This window comes from Saccopteryx leptura, chromosome X (assembly GCF_036850995.1).
Source record: "Saccopteryx leptura isolate mSacLep1 chromosome X, mSacLep1_pri_phased_curated, whole genome shotgun sequence".
In the NCBI taxonomy this organism is placed as follows: Eukaryota; Metazoa; Chordata; class Mammalia; order Chiroptera; family Emballonuridae; genus Saccopteryx; species Saccopteryx leptura.
The window spans coordinates 109,818,544-109,835,189 of record NC_089516.1 but is presented as its reverse complement, the minus strand read 5'-3'; the positions used below and the strand labels follow the sequence as shown (position 1 = coordinate 109,835,189).

The 16,646-nt window shown below is 43.7% G+C and overlaps 1 protein-coding gene across 2 annotated transcripts in view; it reads right to left on the bottom strand.

Annotated features, from left to right (window-relative positions):
- Positions 1–16,646, bottom strand: part of DOCK11 (dedicator of cytokinesis 11) — a 235,505-nt gene that overhangs the window by 170,076 nt on the left and 48,783 nt on the right. For both annotated transcript variants that reach the window (XM_066357342.1, XM_066357343.1), the window contains exons 2-6: positions 5,595–5,711; positions 5,094–5,183; positions 4,602–4,684; positions 3,053–3,122; positions 2,346–2,441 (exon numbers count right to left, since the gene is read on the bottom strand). In XM_066357342.1, coding sequence (XP_066213439.1) covers positions 2,346–2,441; positions 3,053–3,122; positions 4,602–4,684; positions 5,094–5,183; positions 5,595–5,711 — 456 coding nt within the window. The remainder of the gene's footprint in view (positions 1–2,345; positions 2,442–3,052; positions 3,123–4,601; positions 4,685–5,093; positions 5,184–5,594; positions 5,712–16,646) is intronic.

Below are 16,646 nucleotides of genomic sequence, written 5' to 3'. Positions count from 1 at the left end.
TCAGCCAGGGCACATAGGAGAAGCGCCCATTTGCTTCTCCACCCCCCCCTTCCTTTCTGTCTCTCTCTTCCCCTCCCGCAGCCAAGGCTCCATTGGAGCAAAGATGGCCCGGGTGCTGGCGATGGCTCTGTGGCCTCTGCCCCAGGCGCTAGAGTGGCTCTGGTCGCGGCAGAGTGACGCTCCGGAGGGGCAGAGCATCGCCCCCTGGTGGGCAGAGCGTCGCCCCTGGTGGGCGTTCTGGGTGGATCCCGGTCGGGCACTTGCGGGAGTCTGTCTGACTGTCTCTCCCCGTTTCCAGCTTCAGAAAAAAAAAATACAAAAAAAAATAAAGGCTTGAGTCTAACTCATGCAGCTAGTGTACACCAATGGTGTGCTCACGGTTAGGCAGGCTTGGGTGTCAGCCTGCCCAGGTACAAACCCCACTTCTGAAATGTTGGAGCTGTGTGTGTGATCTTGGATTAATCATTGAATTTCTTTGTGCCTCACTTTTACACTCGTAAATTAAGAATAATATAGTACCTATAACACAGGGCTGCCATGAGGACTAAATGAGATGCAGAATATAAAACACTCAGGATGGTGCCTGGCACTCACTAAGTCCTCAATAAAAGGATTCTCTTATCTTCGTGTGCCCGTGACTAGGTGCAGGAGACACAGAAGCAGCATGTTCCAACTTGTCTTCGTTATTTTCAGAGCTTGAAAATGAAAGCGAGAACAGGACACAACCACTAAATGGAAAGGAGCAAGCGAAATACTAAATTAAGATAAAATTTGAGTCTTCCCTTGGTAGACACTCATGGTTTCTGCTTGCAGGCGATGTGAAAGACAGAATGACCTTCAAAACTTAATGGAAGCGTGAATCATCCTCAGCAAACCACATGATCTTTTATATTGAATATCTGAAAGAACGGTTATATTTGGTATCAGAGAATAATTAGTTTTCCCTGCTCAGAATCTTCAAGTAGCCTGTTAGTTTTACTTTTGGATTTTAATGGCTCTTCCGAGCCTCCCAAAGCCAATCTCATGTCCACACGTTCAGGACCCAGCACAATTTAATTCCTCTCTCTGATTCTACCTTTGTCTGGCACAAACCCCTTACACAAACTCACTATTCTGACCAAATCACAAAACACTATGGTTCTGACAGTACTAATGTACTGCTTTATGCAGTAGTTAAGTTGGTATGTTTCTTATCTAGCTAGTTTGGAGGTTATTGGAGGTGAGAGATCCCATCTTATATAACCATATATTTTCCCTCTACTCATTTCATTTATTTCCACATTGAAACCTTTGCCAGAAGGGAGGGTGGTTGGGTACCTAAGTGAAAAAGGGTAAAGGGATTAAGAAGTACAGATTGGGCCCTGGCCAAATAGCTCAGTTGGTTAGAACACTGTCCCTATATGAAGAGGTTGCTGGTTTAATTCCCGGTCAGGGGCCAATCGATCTCTCTCTCTCTCTCTCTCTCTCTCTCTCTCTCTCTCTGGTAAAATTTAATAAATAATTTTTTTTAAAAAGTACAGATTAGTAGTTACAAAATAGTGATGGGTATGCAAAGTACAGCATAGGGAATACAGTCAATAATGCTGTAATAAGTATGTATGGTGCCAGGTGGGTGTAGAAATATCTGGGGAAAACACTTGTAAAGTCTATGGTCATTTAACTACTATGCTGTACACCTGAAACTAATGAAAAATGTAAAGTGTAATTGAAAAATAAAAACAAATACAAGAAGCCTTTGATGCTCTTCTGTTTCAAAGCTATTTTCTTTATTCCACTGAGCCTCCTATTTCAACTTCTTGATTCAGAAAATACATTTCTTTAAAAAGTTGCACTTCTAGCCTGACCAGTCGGTAGCACAGTGGATAGAGCATCGGACTGGGACACCGAGGACCCAGATGCGAGATCCTGAGATCGCTGACTTGTACACGGGCTCACCAGCTTGAGCATGGAATCACAGACATGACCCAAGGTCACTGGGTTGAGCTCAAGGTCGCTGGCTTGAGCAAGGAGTCACTTACTCTGCTGTAGCCTCCCAGGTCAAGGCACATATGAGAAAACAATCACTGAACAACTAAGGAGCCACAATGAAGAACTGATGCTTCTCATCTCTCTCCCTTCCTGTCTGTCCCTATCTGTCCCTCTCTCTGACTTCCTCTTTCTCTGTCAAAAAAAAGTTGCATTTCTAATTCATCCTGATCTTTTAGATTTTTTAAATTCCATACATCTGTGAGAATCCTTTCATTAAAGATTTTCACTGTAAAATATTTTTAAAAGGAATATTCTTTCCAGAGAGGCTACTCATGAGAAGATTCTTAAAATGATGAGATACTATAACTACTTCTTACCTTCATGGTAACCGTGATGGTGCTATTTACATTTGCTTTATGCAACCAGCCCTGTTTTATCACACCACCCTTCTGAGAACATAGAGAAGATGAATCCTGAAAAGAGCAAAAATCAGCAGTGAAACAACAGCCAGGCATCTAATCAAATGTTTGGGGTGGGGCATGAACTAGGCCCCGCCCCAGTTTCTCATTAAAGCACAAAGTATCCCTCCCTCCAGGAAGATGCCTGATTAAACTTGAAGTTGTTAACTATAGAATGAAAGGCTTTGTGCTGTGCACACAGTAGGCACTCAATAGTTACTCAATCATGAGCCATCATCTGGGAAAGTCTTCGGCATTATGTAAACAGGCAAATGGCACCTCAAAATGTCACAGACATCGGGCCATCTGTCCCGCGGGGGGTGTATCAGTCAAGAGAGTGCAGATGAATCAGCACACCACATGCCCAGTGTGGGTAAAGCACCTCCACAGGCCAGTTCCACAGGTGGGAAAACATGCCTACGTACAAATCACAGCCCACCTCGCTTGATTTGTTCTCAGCTTCATTTGGAAATGCAACAGAATTTTCGTTTTGTTTTTTATTAAACACTCATTAGTTTAAAATTTAACCACAGATCATTCAAAAACCATTCTTTCCCTCATCTTTTCTCAAGGAAATCTCTCTCAGAAGCGACCTGGAAGAACAATACAGTGGCCCCAATTTTTACCTCATCTTTCTCACAGTCCTCATCAATTTCAAATACATGATTGGGAATCTTTTCTGGTCTCAGAGATTTGCTGAAAAATACAAGAGAATTGTCTTAGATATTGAACAGAACATACCAAAAAAAAAAAAAAGAAAAGAAAGAAAGTAAACATCAGAAACTTCTTTCTTCCACAACCAAGAAAATGCTAAGACATGAGGAGGAGAAATCCCTTTCTTCTTCCCAAACTCATATTTTCCTTGTGACTAAATTTGTATTACCTTTTATATACGGACTCCCACACGTGCACCAGCAGCAGAGGTGGAACTGAGCCCGATACTTTATCAGGGAAGGGCAGACACTGCCCAGGACTGTGTGCCTGAGCTGTTACTGGTGGAGGACCTTTCTTTCTCCAGGTCAAAAAGCAACAGAATTGAGCTTTTCCATCTGTTTGCTGTAAGACCTTGGACTGGTCATCTTCGAACTCAGTCTTTAGGACTCAGCTTTATCCTCGGGGAAGATGCTTTGAAAACTATAAAAGGCTACACAGCCCTGGCCGGTTGGCTCAGCGGTAGAGCGTCGGCCTAGCGTGCGGAGGACCCGGGTTCGATTCCCAGCCAGGGCACACAGGAGAAGCGCCCATTTGCTTCTCCACCCCTCTGCCGCGCTTTCCTCTCTGTCTCTCTCTTCCCCTCCCGCAGCCGAGGCTCCATTGGAGCAAACATGGCCCGGGCGCTGGGGATGGCTCCTTGGCCTCTGCCCCAGGCGCTAGAGTGGCTCTGGCTGCAACATGGCGACGCCCAGGATGGGCAGAGCATCGCCCCCTGGTGGGCAGAGTGTCGCCCCCTGGTGGGCAGAGCGTCGCCCCCTGGTGGGCAGAGCGTCGCCCCTGGTGGGCGTGCCGGGTGGATCCCGGTCGGGCGCATGCGGGAGTCTGTCTGACTGTCTCTCCCTGTTTCCAGCTTCAGAAAAATGAAAAAAAAAAAAAAAAAAAAGGCTACACAAAGTCTTATTTCTCCAAAACTGTATCTGTATGCTATCCTGTGAGGATGGTAATATTATGGAGGAGAAAAGGGAGAAAAGGGAGGGATCACACAGACCGAGTGACTGGCCCAAGGGCCATCTAGTCAGTATATGACAGAAACAACATTTGAACCCGGACAGTCTGGCTCCTAGGCCAGTGTGCTTGGCAGTCCCCTCAATTCAACTCTAAGAGATGTCCTTTTGCCAAGAGCTATCTGGGGTCATCAAATTGAGCCAAATATCTTCTAGCTTTTTCATTGACACCACTGGAAAATACTCACTACATTATCCAGAATCAAATAAAGACAATTTTAGGGTCACTATAGGTACAGCAAAGCCAAAAAGTGAACTCATACATTTTAGAAAGAATTTCAGTGAACAAAGTTAAAACATATTAAGTTACCCGAACATTGCATTTACGAAACATGCTGGTTGTTTGAGGTTTTCCTTCACCATAAATTGTAACGCAAAAGTTTCACAAGTAGTTAAATAAAAGGTAAAATGTTTAATAACCCTCCTGTTGAAGGCTTCCCTTGGATTCTGAACTTACCAAGGCAACATTCGAAAGTCCCCAGAGAAGTCCTCATACTTGTAGTTTACCACGTGCCAATCTGTGCTGTAGGTTTTAATACACTGAAAGAAAAGAGGAATCTGTGATCTGACACGTAGGGAAAGTACACATATAGCCACTTTTTAAAATCTGGTAGTAAGCTGAAAGGCTTTTAAACACCACTTGGGAAATTTTGATATTCGAACCTTCTTTTGGAGATTATGTCTCCCTAAAGCAATTGGCAGCCATAAATTCCAATTCTATGCTCTCTTAAACACTGAGTCCAAGTGCAGATGACAGTCAAATCCAAAAGAAAAAACTAAGAACACATGCTACTTGGGAAAGTAGTTAAGCTGTAATCTCTGGTTCACATCATATAGATTTTTTACATAGGTAAGTTAAAGAGACGGTAATCTTGTTTTCCATTGACACCAAAGGAAGAATATTGTAAATGCATGATGAATGTTCCTCTGTGGCCTTTGAGACTCTTACCTCTTTGACAAATAAGCTCTGGGCCCGTCTTTCAGCATCTTCCGGTACTGTGGACTGCACTGTTCTGCGCTGACGAGTTATCACCGAGATCTAGAAGAAAAGGGACATCTCGCTATAAGGACTGGCTTGGCATATGCAGCTTTTTGTCTTTAAAAATGTGCTTGTGGCCCTGGCCAGTTATCTCGCTTGATTAAGAGCATCATCCCCAAACAACAACGTTGCAGGTTCAATCCCCAGTCAGGGCACACACGGGAAGCAACCAATGAATGCACAACTGAGTGGAACAACAAATGACTGTTTCCCTCCCCCCAGCACCCCTCTTCCCCTTCCTCTCACTGTATCTCTAAAACTCAATAAAAATTAAGCCCTAGCCAGATAGCTTGGTTGGTTACAGAGTCATTCTTGTGTGCGAAAGTTACCAGCTCAATCCCCAGTCAGGGCACATACAAGAGCATCTCCATATTCTTGCCCCTCTCTAAAAAAAAGTGCTTGTGAACTCACAGATATATCCTCCATTGGAAACATAAGCAGGTCTCTGAGGGGGTCACTGTAAATCTGGGTTTTCCTTTGGGTGATAACATTCTCATAGTCCAAGGGCTCCACAACTTTGGTCTTCTCCTTCGTAAGAGACAAAAAGGAAGTTAATATGGTCAAACTCACAAGCAATAAATTTCTCTCCATGTGATAACATGGGCTATTTCACAAAAGAACCATTACAGATGATAATAAGCTCTTAAAGGAGACACTTTCCAAGAGAAATATTCTCCATAGCTAGACACACATACACAACACATACACATACACATACACACACACAGACCTCTGCTAAAGACAAGAGTCTAGAGAAATAGCACTGTACTCTGCTTATCCATTTGCCTTCCAAAACTTTACTGAATTTAAAGGAAAACAACAGGTGGTATATTTGGAAGCCTAGCAATTGATATTCACTGAATATGCGCTATTCCCTGGGCAACCGAAGGGGAGAAAGTATTAACATTCATGTGCCTACTCTATACCAGGCACGCTCTCCAAGGGGTGTATCAAGTTCTGACATCACAGGGGCACGCATGGGGATTCGGGGTGCTCGATCCATTGGGCAGGGCACAAAAAAAAGGGTGAGGTTCCAGGTGGCAAAGTCAGCGGATCCATGTGGGACTCCCAAGCAACCTGGTTGTTAAAACGACAGTAGGGCCCCAGCCTGAGGCTAAGGCTCTCAGGAGCAGGATCAGTGACTGAGAAATCCAGTATATGATTTATTAATCAGAATGCTAACGGCACTTACTGAGCCCTTTCTATATGCCAGGCGCTGTGCCAAGTGCTTCCCCTACATCTTCTCATATAATATGCATAACAATTCTATGAAATAGGGTTAATCTTTGTCCTCCTTCTACAGATGAGGAAATCCTGAACTCACTTCAGGTTCAGTAACTTGCCCATCTTCAGAGCTGGAATTCAAACCTGGGTCTGTGACTGTTAAGGTGCTGTTCTTTCTACCTCAGACAGCCTTTCCTCCTCCTCTCAAGGTACTGACCTGAGAATAGGCTCCCACCACCTTCCTTCCTATGGCCTTTTCCTTCACTGAATGTACCATGATCTGATAGGCCATCTATTTTACCTCTCTGCCTGCCTAAGAACAGGGATTCTGCTTCATAAGTTTTTTTTTCCTTCATAACTTTAATGCCATAATTTCAGCTCTTAGAACACTCACTAATTGTTGAATGAATTTTGAGCTACTTGGATTCAACCAGAGCCCTGTCTCAATACACTCTGCAAAACCAAGGTGAATATATTAGCATTTTTTTTTATTTGTTTATTTTTTTATAGAGACAGAGAGTGAGTCAGAGAGAGGGATAGACAGGGACAGACAGACAGGAACGGAGAGAGATGAGAAGCATCAATCATTAGTTTTTCGTTGCACATTGTGAGACCTTAGTTGTTCATTGATTGCTTTCTCATATGTGCCTTGACCGCGAGCCTTCAGCAAACCGAGTAACCCCTTGCTCGAGCCAGCAACCTTGGGTTCAAGCTGGTGGGCTTTCTGCTCTAACCAGATGAGCCTGCGCTCAAGCTAGCGACCTCGGGGTCTCGAACCTAGGTCCTCTGCATCCCAGTCCGACGCTCCATCCACTTCGTCACCGCCTGGTCAGGCTATATTAGCAATTTGTAATAATATTTTACTTAAATTATTTTAAAATCTTGTAATAAAAAATATATAAAGGATACTTGAATTTAAGATATATTAAAACATTATAATAAATTAATGTAAAATTATATTAAAACTTAGCCTGAACAGGCAGTGGCACAGGGGATAGAGTGTCAGACTAGGATGCGGAAGACCCATGTTCGAAACCCTGAGGTCGTCGGCTTGAGCGCAGGGTCGCTGGCTTGAGCGTGGGATCATAGGCATGACCCCATGGTAGCTGGCTTGAGCCCAAGGTCACTGGCTTGAGCAGAGGTCACTCAGTCTGCTGTCGCCCCCAGTCAAGACACATATGAGAAAGCAATCAATGAACAACTAGGGAGACACAATGAAGAATTGATGTTTCTCATCTCTCTCCCTTCCTGTCTGTCTGTCCCTATCTGTCCCTCTCTCTGTCTCTGTCACCAAAAAAAAAAAAAAACCCAAAAAACAAAACAGAAAAAAAAAACCCATAAATATCAGACCCTGGCTGGATAACTCAGTTAGTTAAAGCATCGTCCTGAAGCACAGAGGTTGTAGATTTGATCTCCAGTCAAGGCACACACAGAAACAGATTGATGTTCCTGTCTCTTTCTCTCCCCCTTCCTCTCTCACTAAAAATCAACAAATAAAACATTTTTAAAAAATTTTAAAAAGCTTCCTGGCCTGTGGTGGTGCAGTGGATAGAGTGCCAACCTGGAATGCTGAGGTCACCAGTTTGAAACCCTTGGCTTGCCTGGTCAAAGTACTCACAACAAGCAATCAACTACTTCTCGCCCCATCTCTCATAAAAATATCAATAAAAAATCTTTTAAAAATTTAAGAAACTTAATATCATAATGGATTATGGGGTTATATTTATATTTGTGTACACAATATCTAAGGCCATGTCCAGTACACTGTATTGACACAATCCTTTGATAATGGTTTCCATATTTGGTTCACAATAGGTCATAGCTACGGGGTATCTCAGAGTTTCCTCGATAGAATTAGTTAGAAATATGAGAATAAACAACTCTAACCAATGAGAATCAATGTTCAACAAGTCTAAAAGATCCTAACAAAAACAGTATGGAGGTTCTTTCAGAGATTAAAAATAGAACCACCATATGATCCAGCAACCCCACTTCTGGGCATATATCCAACAGAAACAAAATCAGTATCTCGAAGATATTATCTGTCCTCCCATGTCTGTTACAGCATTATTCACAACAGCGAAGACATTGAAACAACCTAAGTGTCTAGCTACAGATGAATGGATAAAGAAAATGTGATACACACACAAATTCACACACAATGGAATATTATTCAGCCATGCGAAATAAAAAAAAATCCTGCCATTTGTGACAACACAGATAAATCCTAAGGCATTATGCTAAGTGTACTGAGCCAGAGAAAGACAAATACTGTATGGTAGCACTTCTAAGTGAAATCTAAAAAAAAGTAGAATGGCGGTTGCCAGGGGCAGAGCCATGAAAGCAAAGGGGGAGATATTGACCAAAGGCTTTTCGTTATAATATGAATTAGCTCTGAGGCTCTAACGTACAGCATGGTGACTACACTATACTTGTAAGTTGCTAAGAGTACCTTAGATTTTAAGTTTCCACCACACATACAGCAAAGGTAACTGGCGAAGTGATAAATGCATGTACTATGTTGATTGTGGGAATCATTTCACAATGTATACCTATATTCAATCATCACATTGTACACTTGAAATGTATAAATTGTTTTTCAATTATACCTCAGAAAAGCTGGGGAAAATATCCTAACAAAGATATACCTCATTGCAAGTCCTATATTTGGATTTGTAGAACCATGAGATCAGATCAAGCAGATCATCCCTACCGTGTTAGTGAATATGCATGCAAAATGAATCAAAATAGAACAAAAAATCCTATTTGGGAACTCAGATGTTCTAACTGGAAAATTAGACCTCCTTGTCCCGGATGTGCCATGTAGTCTGTAATCAATTTCTCAGAGAGCTTAAATGAATAAAAGCCCATCTAAGAAAGCAAACCTTAGGCAGTAAAAATAATTTCAGCCTTGCCTTTGGTAGCAACCATCTTCTAACACAGATCACAAAAACAGTCCTCAAATTTCAATGTTTAACCTATCGAATTAAATTAGCATCTGTTAATCCCTAAATACAATGGTTTCACAAATACCTTCTCCAGTAACTTTGAAAAAGAAAAAAAACACACTCCTTCAGCTCTGTAATGTAGTTGACAAATTAATATGGAAAACATGTTAAAATGAATCACTTCTTTATTTATTTATTTATTTTTTGCATATTTCTGAAGCTAGAAACAGGGAGAGACAGTCAGACAGACTCCCGCATGCGCCCGACCGGGATCCACCCGGCACACCCACCAGGGGGCAACGCTCTGCCCACCAGGGGGCGATGCTCTGCCCATCCTGGGCGTCGCCATGTTGCAACCAGAGCCACTCTAGCGCCTGGGGCAGAGGCCACAGAGCCATCCCCAGCGCCTGGGCCATCTTTGCTCCAATGGAGCCTTGGCTGCGGGAGGGGAAGAGAGAGACAGAGAGGAAGGAGGGGGGGGTGGAGAAGCAAATGGGCGCTTCTCCTGTGTGCCCTGGCCGGGAATCGAACCCGGGTCCTCCGCACGCTAGGCCGATGCTCTACCGCTGAGCCAACCGGCCAGGGCCGAATCACTTCTTTAAATGCATAGTATATGCCCTCTAAAAATGAAACTCACAGTTTGTCATGTGTTTTGAAGGCCATATAGCCATGCTATACATAACAAAGTTTCACTTTTCATTTAAAACTGATTAAACGAAGCATTCTGAGTCTTCATTCCTACTTCCTGTGTCAAGGCTAGCTGAGTTGCAGAAAAAATCGGGGTGGCTATTCTGGGTCCCACAAAGCTTCCTCTAATAGAAGATCTCAGCCTGTGAATAACAGTTTCATCTTTTAAGGAAGAAAAAGAGGCGGGGCTGAGCACCCCCATCCCACCCCTGCCTTCAATTCCCATTTTTAACTCCACCCCCTCTCAGGCATTAAATAAACAATTCAAACTAGAAGTGGAACAGAGAGGTTATAGGAGACAGTTGCAAAGAACCACACCCTACATTTCCCTTTCAGTAGGATTCTTGTAACTCTGTTGGCATCCGAGGCAAGGAAAACCATTGACTTTTTGAATTATGATTTAATAGTAGCTCTGCCCTAGAGTCTAGAACATAACCCTTACCTAACTTTCCTATTTATCATTTTATCATAAGACGTATTATTAAGTTGCCATAAATAAAGCTTCTATCACACACAAAAAGATTAATTTTCCCAGGTTTTTCCTTCCTGCCACTTTGAGCATGGACTGGCCTGAAAGGTGATTTTTCCAAAGGTGCTTGTAATAAACAGTACTTTGTACAATACTCAAATAATGCCTGATCAGGCAGTGGAACAGTGGGGAGAGCATAGGACTGGGATGCAGAGGACCCAGCCTCGAAACCCCGAGGTCGCCAGCTGGAGCACAGGCTCATCTGGTTTGAGCAAGGCTCACCAGCCTGAGCCCAAGGTCCCTGGCTTGAGCAAGGGGTCACTCGGTCTGCTGTAGCCCCTGGGTCAAGGCACCTATGAGAAAGCAATCAATGAACAACTAAGGTGCCACAATGAATAGTTGATGTTTCTCATCTATCCCTTCCTGTCTGTCCCAATCTATCCCTCTCTCTCTGTCTCTCTCTTGGAAAAAAAACACAAAACACTTTCATAATTATCTAACCACTATGCTGTACACCTGAAACTAATATAGCAGAACATTGAATTCTGCTGTAATTCAACTGTAATTGAAAAGCAAAATTTTTAAAAAGTGAACTAGCACCTGACCAATGGTAGTGCAGCGGTTAGAGCCTCAACCCATAGTACCAAGGTGGCCAGTTCGGAACCCAAGGTCACCAGCTGGAGCCCAGGATCACCAGTCAACACACATATGTGAAGCAGTCAATGCACAACTAAGTGGAACAAGTTGATGCTTCTCTCTCTCTCTCTCTCTCTCTCTCTCTCTCTCTCTCTCTCTCCCCCCCCCACTCCTTCCCCATCTCAGAAATAAAATAAAAAGTGAACAAGCAAAAAACAAAACAAACCAAAAAATTGTTTATTTTTCTTCAAATCAAATCTCTTCTTCATTGAAATATATTTATTTGAAAGAGGAAAATTCTATCATCCCCATAAAAGAAAATAAACTAGCATTTTCGTAATCTCAAAATAAAATAAATGTCATGTTTGTACCAGTTTGGGACACAGTGCGCGCTTGCAGGCTTGCTCAGGCCACTAAGAACCAAATCCAAGTGGACTTCCATAACACCACGGCCGAGGCCAGGCAGGTCCACACTGGATTCGGGCAGACGGTACAGAAACTGCGGAGCCGGAAAGCGTCGGGCCATATCCATTTAATAGAGTCTCGCAAAGGCAGACGAGCGCACAAGCAGGAGAAAACCACTTCTCAGGCAAACAAACAGTAAAACGTCCCCTCAGAGTGGCAGGGGGGCAATTGGCAATCCAGTCATCCATCGCCCTGAGGGCAAGCCCGTGCAGCCTTACATAGACTACACACACATGACGCTGCCATGTGCTCACGCACCGATCAGGCAAAGTGCAAGTGAGCAAGCCTAACAGCTGTTTTCCCAACAGCTTCCTCCATGTGTAAACCCTAAAACTGTGAAGAAATACACGATTCCACAAATTAAGATAACTTTCTGATTTCTAAAATACAGTGAAAGGACAGACACTGAACAAGGAAAATGGTCAGTTCCAGTCTGTTTCTTGGTCCAAGCAGCAGAAACAAGGACCCTAACTAGGAGTCACAAGCAACATCAGATGCTCAAGACAATGATTTTGTGGTGGTGCCTGTGCTTCCTGCGCAGGATGCCTGATCTTTCTTCGTCTGAACTGCATCTGTACAAATATAAAACCAAGCTGGTAATGTTAAAATAAATATGTAAATATGTATGTGCCATGTAGATATTCACCCATTTAACAACTCACGTATTTAAAAATACACATGACTACCAGACTTCTTTATGCTATCATTATAAACTTATCCATAGAATTTTGATTTCATTTAAGAAGCAATAATTATTGTATGATATTTCTCTGTTAAGAATGCGAAATAAGCCCTAGCCAGTTGGCTCAGTGGTAGAGCGTTGGCCCGTCGTGTGGAAGTCCCAGGTTCCATTCCCAGTCAGGGCACACAAGTGAAGCACCCATCTGTTTCTCCACCCCTCCCCCTCTCCTTCCTCTCTATCTCTTTCTTCTCCTCCCGCAGCCAAGGCTCCATTGGAGCAAGTTGGCCCCGGGTGCTGAGAATGGCACCATTGCCTTGCCTCAGCTGCTAAAATGGCTCCAGTGGCAACGGAGCAATGGCCCCAGAAGGGGAGAACATCGCCCCCTAGTGGGCTTGCCAAGTGGATCCCGGTCGGGTGCATGAGGGAGCCTGTCTCTCTGCCTCCCCCCTTCTCACTTCAGAAAAGCAGACACACAAAAGAAGAATGCCAATTAAGGCTTGGCTGGGTTACTTCTGCTTGGATGTTACACCAAAGGTCATTAGTTCACTAGTAAATCTTTTACTTTAGAAACAAGTTCTCCTTAAGAATTCTAAGAATGTCTCACTGCAAGTCTGAAGTGAACACTGGCTTCACAGGACCCCTCCTATAGCACACTGGGAGGGAGATCAGAAGCAGACAGAAAGCTTAGCAGTGGGAACTGTAGGTGGAGTGCAAAGTGCATTCCTAGCAGCTGTGGCTGATAAATGCTGTGAGAATACTCCAGCACCTGAAACCCTCCTAGGCACACCCAGGAGGGAGCTCGCCCGCTATAAGGAAATGACTCAATGCTAACCAGGCAGCTCCCTGATCTTTTCAGCCACTGGCTATGAAGGACACGCTGTAACATCCTATTGGCTGAACCTGTGTATATAAGCTAGCTTACTTCCTGAATAAAGCAGATCTGCGTCACTGAACCTGGTCCCCGGAGTCCGGTCTCTGCATCTCTGTCGTGCTCGCCCCCAGTGGGCCTTGTCCACAGGAACAACTCAAAAATCTCCCTGCACCACCACCACCATCATCCAATTCACCAAATTAAATTTCAGTACAAGGAGGAATATGGCAACAGCTGGTTCAAGAAAGATATTATTTAGCCCAAAACTTAGGAGCTCATTTTTCACAGTATTGCCAAAGACTAGTTTGAATGGCAACTGGACCTATTCTTATTGAAAACAACAGTCTTACAAGAGAAGTAACATACTCAAAAAGAGGAGGTTGGTTACTCAGTGAATCCCTTCTTCCCCTCACGCCTTGACCTCTCTCCCTTGGGGATTTCTCTAGACCCTCTGGGCATTCAGCTCCCCTTTAGCTTGAGACATTTGTAGCATAGTTTGGAGTGCTTCTCCACAAGAGAGTATCTAAAAATAACATTTTGTACTCAGAATGGCCACTGGGGGCATGCAATTTCCGGCAAGGCAGAAGAGAAAGTGAATTTGATGTCAGGCAAATTTATCAAGTCCCTACTAAGGTCCAAGCCCTGTGCTGGCTGGCTCCTGTTAATGCAGAGATGAAAAGTCATCTCTCATGAAAAGAAATGAAAAGGTCTTACCCTTGAAAAGCTCATTATCTAGTGGGGAGAAAAATAAACCCAAAGCAGTCAAATAGATCACTAAAGCGATTGTAACTTAAAGCTTCACTTGGGTTCCGTGCATCTGTCATACTCTCTTCACAGACACATCTTGTTCCAACGAAGCGAATGCCCAAGTGCTTTTTGCATGCTAAAGTGTGCGAGCCCATCTATCCACATGTATATCAATCAGCAGTTCCCTGAAGCCCTGGCCCAGTAGCACAGTTGGTTAGAGTGTCGTCCTGATACACCAGTGTTTTGAGTTCAATCTCTAGTCAGGGCACATACAAGGAACCACCAATGAATGCCTAAATCAGTGGAACAACAAATCAATGTTTCTCTCTTTCTCTCTAAAAATTAATGAATACATTTTTTAAAAAAGAGATTTTTCCCTGTATCGTTATATGTGGTCCCTGATCAGTTCATTTTGTCTTCTACTTTTGTTGAAAAAACCAGAGTCTAGGTAACTGCTGAGAGCGGTGCAGGAGGACGAGCAGCAGCAAGGGAAATGTCATTACCGCAGACTGCCGATTTCTAGAGCAGGACCCTGCACAGCTTGGCAACACACCAAAACCATACGGAACTTTTTCATAACGTTCAAATAAACAGTATTTGACTTTCTTATGACCCTTTCTTTCCTAAATCATACAATTACCTTCATCAGCTCATTTCTTTCCCTCTTTCCCAGTAGAAACTTCAAGTACTGAAGAAACTTTGAATTAATATTGCCTGATGATGATGCAAGGTGAGGGAAGGCCATCTTTTTAATTGGTACATCTCAAATTGGCAAAAATAGATGAACATATTTTAATAAAGATTGTTTATCAGGGCCAATCTTGGCACGAAAACCCACATACAAATTGTATTCAAGACGCTGACCTTTCTTAAAGCTAACAACTAAGGGAAAATCACACTTCATGAGATTGTTGGGTTATGCTAATTCCTAATCCACACTGGCTGGTGTTTTTCCTCTGACAGCCCCTCTCTTACCCTCTACCCTTGTTGCCTTTACCGACCATTGTGGCATTTACTCATATACAGCACGGAGCTGCTTTGGGGAGTGTTTGATTATTAGTCTCTCTAGGAAGAGTGTAATCACCTGGACGGAACAGTGTGCCTTGTATTTTCTCTACCACTTACAGCATTACTATATACCAAGTTAAGCATTTTATATCTGTTATCCCATTTAATTCTTTCAAAAACCCTGCAAGGGAGATTATTGTGCGCATTTTACAGAGAAGGAAATTGAGTCTCGGGCAGGTCTAGTGTCACACATTAGTGGAGCTAGGATCCAAACCTGTAGCTGATGGCCTCCAGAGTCAGTGCTCTTACCCATGACACACATAAACCTATGTACACCGAACTTAACAAAATCAAAGCATTGCCCCTCGCTCCTTCCACGGTTCATTTCCTTGAATGGACTCTGCATTTTAGGATTTGCTAAAGCTTTCTCAATCTACCCTATCATTTTTTTATTTTAATTTATTGTGTTTACATAGATTTTAGTGTCCCCCTGAATGCATCCCCCCTCCCCCGTGTTCCCCACAACATCCCCCTTTCCCTCCAGGATTAGCTGTTCTGCTCTCTATAATGTTGTGTTACATGTGTATCATTTCACCAATCTTTTTCCCTTCTCTGAGCCCTTCCTATCATCCCCTATCATTTTAACCAAACTGAGCTCCTGCCTTCTTTTCACCCTGATGATGCTGAGCATGACTGGTTTAGGGAGCTTATAATATAGTTGGATAATTACTTTTGCGCCTGACCAGACAGTGGCGCAGTGGATAGAGCATCAGACTGGGATACAGAGGACCCAGGTTCGAGACCCTGAGGTCGCCAGCTTGAGCACGGGCTCGTCTGGTATGAGCAAGGGGTCACTTGCTCTGCTGTAGCCCCCGGTCAAGGCACATATGAGAAAGCAATCAATGAACAACTAAGGAACCACAACGAAGAATTGATGTTACTCATCTCTCTCCCATCCTGTCTGTCTGTCCCTATCTGTCTCTCTAGTTGACTCTCTCTCTGTCACACACAAAAAAGTTTTGCATTTCTTTTTTTTCTTTTTTTTTGTATTTTTTCTTTTTTGTATTTTTCTGAAGCTGGAAACGGGGAGAGACAGTCAGACAAACTCCCACATGCGCCCCACCGGGATCCACCTGGCACGCCCACCAGGGGCTACGCTCTGCCCACCAGGGGGCGATGCTCTGCCCCTCCGGGGCGTCGCTCTGCCGCGACCAGAGCCACTCTAGCGCCTGGGGCAGAGGCCAAGGAGCCATCCTCAGCGCCCGGGTCATCTTTGCTCCAATGGAGCCTTGGCTGCGGGAGGGGAAGAGAGAGACAGAGAGGAAGGGGGGGTGGAGAAGCAAATGGGCGCGTCTCCTATGTGCCCTGGCCGGGAATCGAACCTGGGTCCCCCGCACGCCAGGCCGACGCTCTACCGCTGAGCCAACCGGCCAGGGCCAAAAGTTTTGCATTTCTAAGCCATTACTTCTAATTTAGCATTTGCCATCAATGAGTAGGGATTAACACATTAGGTCTTTTACTTTGAGGGAAGGAGTTGGCAGATTTACCTTCAACTGGATAAGAATTAAGTTACAAAATAAACAGTAACATACTGTCAAGGGATCCTGTCTAATTCATCTCTGTCTTCTTCACAGAACCTAGAAGACAGTCGCGAGAACTACAAAGCCAGAAGCTTTTGTGGCTCATGAGGGACAAACAGCTGAGTAATACAAAGAGATCGACTTAC